Below are 8,772 nucleotides of genomic sequence, written 5' to 3' on the forward strand. Positions count from 1 at the left end.
AATTTTCTTTAAATCTGAAAAATTTTTCTAACTGTGATAACTATCTAAAAATATTTTATTAGTTGTAAAGATGAAACTTTTTCTTTGCTGTGATGGCTTATAGTTGAAAAGCCTTTCTAGACTACACACCAGTTCTTAAGGCAGCGTTTATCAAAGCGCCCAGGCCCAGGACTTCTTGGACTCAGGGACGTTCTTAAGGTCTGTAGAGTTACCTTTCAAGGGGACCTGTAGTCCCTTCAGGTTGCCGGCGTTGGGCGGGCCTGCGGGAATAGAGCTGTCTCGCCCAGGTTTCCGCAGCTGACTGTCTGAGCGCGGGATGGAGTTGCTCATCGGGAATACGACAGTGTTAGGCAACTGTCCCATGCTACCTGGCCTACTTACCTTTGAATTTCTGGATTGGCCTTGACATAGCATTAGCTATTTCACCGCTAACTCGAGTTTAAAGGTTTGTCTCAACTTACGTATAGCGTTTCTGTAATTTATTATGTCAAGAAATTGGTTTCTAGGTTTCTTACAGGACATCTTAGAAAAGGAGTGAGTGGCTCTGAGGTTACTGCGTGCACAGTTCCCGCTCGGGGGCCCTTGGCCCAGGCGCTGCCCTCGCCTCAGCCTCGGGTCCCCGCGTGTTCTTCACCGGCCACTTCCGCCGCTGCTGCCGCGCAGACGCGAGTCCCAGGGTCTGTGGCCCTTCGTGTGCTTTTGCTGTTGTTAGGGACTCGTCAGTGGCCGTTCGCCTCGGAAGCCGTATGTGATGAAGCAAACGCACGCATTTTGTTATAGCACTTTCGTGCTTTATTAACGTGCAGGCCAAGGGGGAAGTGTTCATCTTTCCTGAAGAAGGTGTAAGCATTAGACATATTTTAAATGTTTTACTCTCTTTAATATCAGTTAACGTCTCAGAAATGTTCCCCATCAAAATGGAATCAATAAGGCTGTTAGATGCTTAAGATAAAACTGTGAGTTTAAGCCAGTTATTATATTGATCTACTTCTACTTGGATACATGTAAATTATGCACCTTCTAGAACTTGAGCGTTTTGTTGAAAATTCCTAATTTTCTTTAAACCTTTGGCAGCCGTTAAGATAGCTGTCTTCATTTCTCATATGGCAGTACTCTTGGGTTTGGTATCATCCGTTCTGTCGTCTTTGTTCACATTGTTTTTACTCGTTTTAAAAATATGTTTCCAGAATTATACTTAATTGCTGGAAACGTTGATTTTTCTTGAGTGACAAACCAATTAAGTGTGTATGACACCAGGCAACAAAGACACTTAAGATTTTCTGCTTAGCCTGTCTCTGAAAAAATCCATTATTCATCATCTTATTGTTTTTAAATACTGAGGTAAAATCTTCAGTACAATAGGAAAATTGCTTTGGAAATGGAATAAATTGCTTGCCAGTTCAAAGGCTGCATTTCTCAAGTCGAGGTTACTAAACATGAGGTTGCTTATGTTCATTATCTTTCAGACTCATTGTACTGCTTTTCCAGCTTCAAAGTTGATAAGATTGTGACTTTTGCTAAAATGTAACAGTCCCTGAAAGAATTTAATGAAAAAGACTAAAAATCTCATTTTGCATACTGTATTATATTTAAGTGGTATTTTGAATTTTAATTGCATTTTGTATAAATATTCAGTTTCTAGTTGACTGTTTTTAAAAAGAAGTGGTGTTGTACAGAGAATAAAAAAAGGAATTAAGAGGAGACATTAATTCTGCTTTATGTCTGTTCACAGATCATATAATTTTTTGCCTAAGTCATCTAAAATGGTTTGTCGCTTGCTGTAGGGCAGTCGTGTGATGGTGCGGACAGTATTGGAGTTGTTTGTAGAGATCACATGGAGAGGCTACGCTGAAGTAGCATTTTGTTTGGTGGAGTGAGGTGTTAAAAAAGAGGTGTGGAATAAGCCCCTGCTGCTTCCAACGTACTTATCATCACCAAAAGGTCTTGTCTTACTACCTCATTATTTTTGTGACAATATGGTACTTAGTCATGTGTTTAACCACATCTGACCGTTGCTATTGAAGTTTTCCCATGCTTTTTGAGTGCACGTTTAAACGGCACAGCACGGTAGTGGTCACCTTTGTAGATAAGTCTCATTTACATTTTTAATTTCCACGAGTTGGTCAGAATCTGTGGTTAAAGTTTACTTCCCTCACCGAAAGAAGGCCTTTGCTGCGTCTTCACACGCTATCCTCTGCTCCTTTGCCCAGGTCCCTGCTGGAAGATGAGTACGCCCGTTTGGATGAAATGCCACTGATGATGTCTGAGGAAGGCTGTGAGAATGACGAAGGTGACTACCACACACTGCCGCGGGCGAGGGCCGCGCGGAGGGGACGACGGCCGGAGCGCGCGCTCTGCGGAGGGTGGCAGTCCCTCTGCGCCAGGTTGGTGACCCGGTGCGCCTGGTTCCTGTGTACCGAGGGCGCAGGGAAGGGACTGACAGCTCCGCTCCCGACAGCTTTCTGTACCAGGTCAAGGAAGACGCCCCTCAGGGACCTCACGGAGACGGCAGCCCAAGCCAGGCAGTGCCGATTCGAAAGGGACGGAGAGCCACATTCACTTTTTTGTGACATGTTTCAGTGTTTAAAAGACGGAGGAAATTTGTGATTTCGTCAGGGAGGCATGCAGTGCACCTGTTCTCTGGTCCCCGTGTCGACCTTTATAACTGTTCCTTTCTCCGCCGCCTGTAACAGCCCTCCCATCCCGAAAGGTAGACGCGGGCCTGCAGAGTGCAGCCCAATCCCACCGTGTCTGTGCATGTCATTGAGCTCCCAGGCTTTGGCGTGGGGCGAGCTTCCCCGGTTAACAAGCAGGGAGGAGAGCAGACGAACGCCCGTAAGCGAGCTCGCGGTGCTCGAGGGCAGCGGTCGCGGCGCGGGACCTTATCAGCTCTGCTCGCTTTGCCTTCACAGTTGATATGTGGACGCACGTTGCCTGTCTGGGACACTCTGCCGCTCACTGGCTGTGCTGCCAGCCCTGGGGACAGGCAGGACGAGATTGCAGCTGACTGATGCTGTCGCGACTTGAGCAGAGTCTGTCAAACAAGTTACAGCTTCTACAGGCTTTCTGCTGACCAAGGTCCGTAGTCAGTGCCTTGGTTACGATCGTGCACTCACATCCCTTTGTCCAGAAGAGGAATGTAAATAACTGTAGAAAAATACCTCGTTCGTCACCCTTGTTGTTATCCCATTAGAAGTTTGCAAACAGATGTTTTTGTAACTAATTTGATTTCCGGGTCAGCTCCTGAGGTATGATTCAGAAGACTCCGCGGAATCCTGCGGGTGTTGGCGACATGGGGCCAGGCGGTGAGGCTGAGCAGGGTCAGCGCGGTCTGCGTCCTCGTCATTCTTACCCATCGTAAGCTTTCTGTAAGAAGAAGGAATTTCATGGCTAAAGAACATTTTAGAAACTGCTGACTCGTGATACTAATGTAATAATAAGAGTCTAGGGCTTTTTAAAAACATTTTCTAGGTGAACTAGCCAGTGTTTTTGGAGTGCTCCTTGTGGGCATATTTAATTCTCAGGCTAATTCCTTTACCAGATGTTGGACCGTGCAGGTTTTTGTTTGTTCGTTTTATTATTCTTGTATCAGTTGTGATGATTCATGCTTTTTAAGGGTTTATCTATTTCAAATTTATATTTATCTTCTTATGATCTAGTGCAAGGGTCCCCAACCCCTGGGCTGCGGACCGGTACCGGTCCCTGGTCTGTCAGGAACCAGGTCACGCAGCAGAAGGTGAGAGGCGGGCGAGCGAGCAAAGCTTTGCCCGTGTCTGCAGCCGCTCCCCAGCGCCAGCATCAGCGCCTCAGCTCCGCCTCAGATCAGCAGGCATTAGATTCTCACAGGAGCGCCGGTCCCTGCTGCCAACGAGGTTGGGGACCAGAGACCTAGCTAATGTGTGAGGTTCTGTATAGATGTCACATTTTTGTATTCCTGATATTGGTAATTTGTCTCTCTCCCTTTTTTTCATTAATTTTGGTAGGAGATTGTCAGTTTTATTTTTTTCAAAGAGCCAAGCTTTTGGTGTTGTCTTCACTTTTGAAATTTAAAACTTTTATCTTGAAATGAGTTCAGAGTTGAAATAAATTCACTTTTGATCTTGAGGTAAGTTCAGACTTACAGAAAAGCGCAAGAGTAGTGCATAGAAGTCACGTGGCCTGTGACTCGGGTTCACTAATTTTTCATGCTTCGCCACATTTGTCATTCTCTTTACATCTTGGTAACATTTGGAGTCATTTCAGACCAGGTCGTTCACTTTGTTCGTCTCTACATCTTAATACTTCAGCGTGCATCTTAGGAAAAGCGTGTTTTCCTACGTAACTCACACAGTTAGCAAATTCAGGAAATTTACACCAACAGAGTCTCTTACGTCTGCCTCAGGCCCACGTCCCAGTAGTGTCCCTCATCTCCAGTGCCAGCTGTGGTTCAGAGCCAGATGTGGCATTCCATTCAGGCGGCATGCCCGTCATGTCTCCTGAACCTGGACTCGTTCTTAGCACTTCTTTGCCTCTCATTCCAGTGACATTTTTGAGGACTACAGAACAGGTATTTGCAGACGGCTTCAGCTGGCTTTGCCCGACGTGTGCTTGCCATGCGACTCGGGGCCAGCGCTCTCCGTGGAGTGCCGTCCGCGCCCTGCTTACCGCGCCCTGCTCCCGTGCACGCCCTGTCGCCCCGATCTCTGGGCTCCCCTTCGCCTTCTCTCAGACGTCCTTGGAGTTCAGCTTGCTGTTCTCTTTCCGGCTTCCTCAGGTGCATTGTCAGGTCACCAGCGTTGCACTCTTTCCCCTTTGAAAAATAGATGCATTCGAGTTCCCATGCATGGTGTTCTCGTTAGCGGTCAGTTCCAAACATTTCCTAATTACCATCACCATTTCTACTGTATCCATTTCCAATTAGAACTGTGCTGCTTAATTTCCAAATGGTTGGGGACTTTCCTAGTCATATGTTGGAGTTGACTTTTATCTTAATTCCACTGTGGCCAGAGACCATACTTATTTTGAAAATTTTAGTCTTTGTAACATGTTGACCCTTGCTTTATGGTTCATCACATGAACAACATTAGTAAGTTTTCTGTGTGTATTTGTACATTTAGTTGTTGAGAGCGTTGCTCTGTATGTCGATGAGTCATATTTAATTGTCCAGTTCTAATCTTCTTTATTCATATTCAAAGTTTGCATCTCTATTATATCAGTTACGAGAGACTGGCATTATCTCTAAACGTCATTAGGGTTGTGTCTACTTTAAAGTATGTCAGTTTTTGCTTCGTATATTTTTAGGGTGTGTTCCTAGATGAAAGTTTAGGATTATTAGCTTGCTATTGGGTTGACCTTTTATTGTCATTCAATGTCTCTTTGTCGCTAGTACTATTTCTTCTATGCAGGCTTATGATGATTAAATTTACTAAAATGATACCAGCTTCCTTTGATTAGTGTTTGCATGATATATCATTTTCATCCTTTCGTTTTTAAAAACTTTTATTTTGAAATAATTATAGATTCACAAGATGTTGCAGACAGTACAGAGTCACCTAGGTACCCTTCACCCAGCCTCCCCCACAATGGTTACACCCTCAGTGAATATCAAACCAGGAAGCTGACGTTGGCGTGGGTGTGTGTAGTTCACTGTCATCACATGTAGGTGTGTGACCACCACCACGATCTAAATACGGAGCTGTCCGTCACCACAGAGGTCCCTTTCGTGCTGTTTTTTGTAGTCACATTCGCCCTCTCCCCCTGAAGCCCTAACTCTAACAGCCACCAGGCAGTGGCCAGCTCTATAGTTTGAACTTAGAGAATGTTACATAAATGAACTATTCAATGCGTGATTTTTGATACCGGCCTCTTTCAATCCATGGTGCCCTCGACATCCATTTAGGCCGTTGTGTGTGTCGTTGCCAACCAGCGCCCGGTGCGGGCGGTACTGCTTAACTGGCCACCGGCCACAGGGCTTTCTGGTCATTTCCAGTGTGGGGAAGGTAGGTGTGACGCTGCGGGCCAGCCGTGCGCAGGTCTTGCCGCGTGTCCAGGGGCTATGTGCTAAGTATATGTTTTTTAAGGAATGCCGAGCTCTTACATGTTTTTTAAAACACAGATGAGAATATCCAACTATATGTTTTTTTTAAACTGCCATTTTACGTTCCCACTGGCAGTATGTGACAGCTCCAGTGTCTCTCATTCTGGCCAGCCTTTGTTGTTATCTCTGTTTTTAACTGTAGCTGTTATTATCAACATGCGTGTAGTGGTGGCTTGTCATGGTCTTAATTTGCATTTCCAAGTGACTGGTGAGGTTACACATCTCATTTGCCATTCGCGTATCTTCTTCAGGAAATGTCTCTTCTGTCTGTTCCAGTTTGTAATTGGATTGGTGGCTTTTCCCTGTCGAGGTTTGGACGCGCTTTACGCATTTTACTTTCGGGTCCTCTGTCAGGTAGGCGGTGCGCGGGGATTTTCTTTCCCTCTGTGGCTCGTCTCTTCATCCTCTGGAAGGGTTTTTCACAGACCGAAAGTCTTTGATCTTGATGAAGGCCAATGAATTGCTTTTTTCTTTTGAGGATTGTACCTTTGGTCTTATTCAGGATTTTGTTTTTACCGAATGGAACATAGCCAGATTTTGGATTTCATTTGTAATGCATTCTTTTCCTAAGGAAGATATTAAGAATGTATTTGAAAATGTGGACGTTAACAGCAAAAACAGTCATGTTTGAGGGACATTAAAACCGCTCAGTAAAATACACTAGATGAGTGTATAAAGTTTTAGTAAATGGCAGTGGTGTGGAAAAGCTGACCGCGCCATCTCGGCAGCCTCCCTCGGTCTAGATGGCAGCGTGGCACGTCGTCCTGCCGTACGGATGCCAGCGGGCCCAAGACGTCGTCACTCTTGTTCTCTGGTGTCTGCTGTGCCAGAAAATGGTTATGAAATTAAAAACTACACCTTACGGAGCAGAGTGTACGTGTAGCAATTTGGACCGGTCTTACTGTCTTTATGTCTTACAGATTTTCAGTTTTGAATATTTGCTTCTTTTTAATATCATAAATACCAGGCATATAAAATTTGCTTTTATTAACATCAGACAATACATCAGAGCTAAGATACATAGAATTATTTGGTTTAATTGTAGGAGGAAAATGTCGATGAATATTTCAGTGAAGGTAGATAGCATGATTAATGAATGGTAAGTATTTCTGGCAGGTTGCAACTAATATTAATGAGTTGTTAATATTCCATTGTACCTCTATTCGTAGATTCTGTGAGTAGTAAGGCCTATTTGAAAATTCTTCTTCAGGGTAGGCTTTAATTTCTTCATGGTTTAAGAACCGCTTTCTCATTTTTCTTATTTGGCAAAAATTCCAGCTCCGACATATGTAAAACTTCTGTAGTCTGTCATCTAAAGCTTCGAATGTTCTGCATGTGTGTGCCTGTGAAGCGTGTCGTTCTGTGTAGTTCTGCAGTGGGGTGGGAGGGGGCGTCTTTCTCACAAGATTTACATTCCACTCTTATCAAAAATCAGTTCGTGCCTAGGAACTGGAGCCCTGATGGCGTTTGCACGAGGGAGGGGACTGTCAGGTGCCGGGTTCTTCCTGGTCTCAGTGGTCGCCACACGTTCAGTCGATGGGCAGTGCGTCTGGGCTGCAGGACCGGGCGAAAGCGCTGGTCCTTTACGAAGACCCAAGTGCTGTCTTGCTTTGCCTCGGGAACTAGAGGTACCTGTTGGATATAATGATCGTCTAGTTTGTTTCTGAAGGAGGCGCTCAATTTCGGGACTTATTTAATTATAGCTAGTTAAGATTTTAGTAAACGGGGTCTTGGTATATGAAGACCCTTTATTTGACGTTAGAATGTTAACTTGGAACATGGAAGCATTTGTGAAAAGCTGCTAATCCTAAAATATTTTGAGAAAAAATGTAACTTGTGCATTATTGGATTTAGGTTCAGCTCATGTAAGGCGACATGTAAGTGGGAAGGCGTCTTCTGTACAGCGACTCAGCAGTGGGGGCACGTGGTAGGTAAAGCCCTGGTTCTTTCTGAAGACTCTTCTTCAGTTCGCCCTCTCACTTGGGAGTATTTGCCAACGTACTTTACTCATATTACTTTGCCTCCAAATTGCCCTTAGATCTATTTTCCCCCTTAGCTCTGCAGCTCATCCAGGCTTACATGTACCTTCGTGGTCGCAAGGACCTTATTTGGGGGTTTATGCCCTTTATTCTTATCCTTAAAGTCACCCGCCTGCCTCCCGATCGTGTCTCACGCCTCGTGACCCGGGGGCAACACTGGTGGGGCATCAGGCTTTAAACCCGCAAGCCTGTGCTCACCTCATTCTGCGAACCACGTGATTTGCTTTTGGCTCCCCGACCGCTGCGCGATTCTGTCTTTACAGAAGAAAATGTTAGAAGTAACACTTACTTGTGAATGGTGATCAGTAGCAAAGTGTTATGAATAATTTAGTTATATCTTGGAAGTCTAGGAATCTGTGTTTTCTATACAGGATTTTAGAGAAAAAGATGATAAACTGTTGAGTATGTTTTTAGCTCTTGGCATTTAGCTTAGAGTTCAGAGTACAAGGCTTTGGCAGTTAGTGCGAGGTCAGTTTCCTGTGCTGCTGACCTTGGTAATGATGTTGACGTTTTGTCCCAGCTGGTGTTTAGTGTTCACGTGACGCAAACAGTGGCTTTACATTTACAGAGCCTTTTGCTTGTGGAAGAATATGTTGACACCAACAAACACTCTGTAAAACCCACATTTCTTAAGTTTTATACTTTTTCAAACACTTA

General features: G+C 44.6%; 1 protein-coding gene across 1 annotated transcript in view; it reads left to right on the forward strand.

The window, feature by feature from the left end:
* The window catches only part of LOC105303019 (probable phospholipid-transporting ATPase IIB), a 171,392-nt gene that overhangs the window by 9,109 nt on the left and 153,511 nt on the right, over window positions 1–8,772 (forward strand). The window contains exons 2-3 of the mRNA XM_023521125.1: window positions 2,211–2,384; window positions 4,521–4,941. Of these exons, the coding sequence (XP_023376893.1) occupies window positions 2,248–2,384; window positions 4,521–4,941 (558 nt within the window). The 5' untranslated portion in view covers window positions 2,211–2,247. The remainder of the gene's footprint in view (window positions 1–2,210; window positions 2,385–4,520; window positions 4,942–8,772) is intronic.

The sequence above is a fragment of the Pteropus vampyrus genome, unplaced genomic scaffold (assembly GCF_000151845.1).
Source record: "Pteropus vampyrus isolate Shadow unplaced genomic scaffold, Pvam_2.0 Scaffold295, whole genome shotgun sequence".
Classification (NCBI taxonomy): Eukaryota; Metazoa; Chordata; class Mammalia; order Chiroptera; family Pteropodidae; genus Pteropus; species Pteropus vampyrus.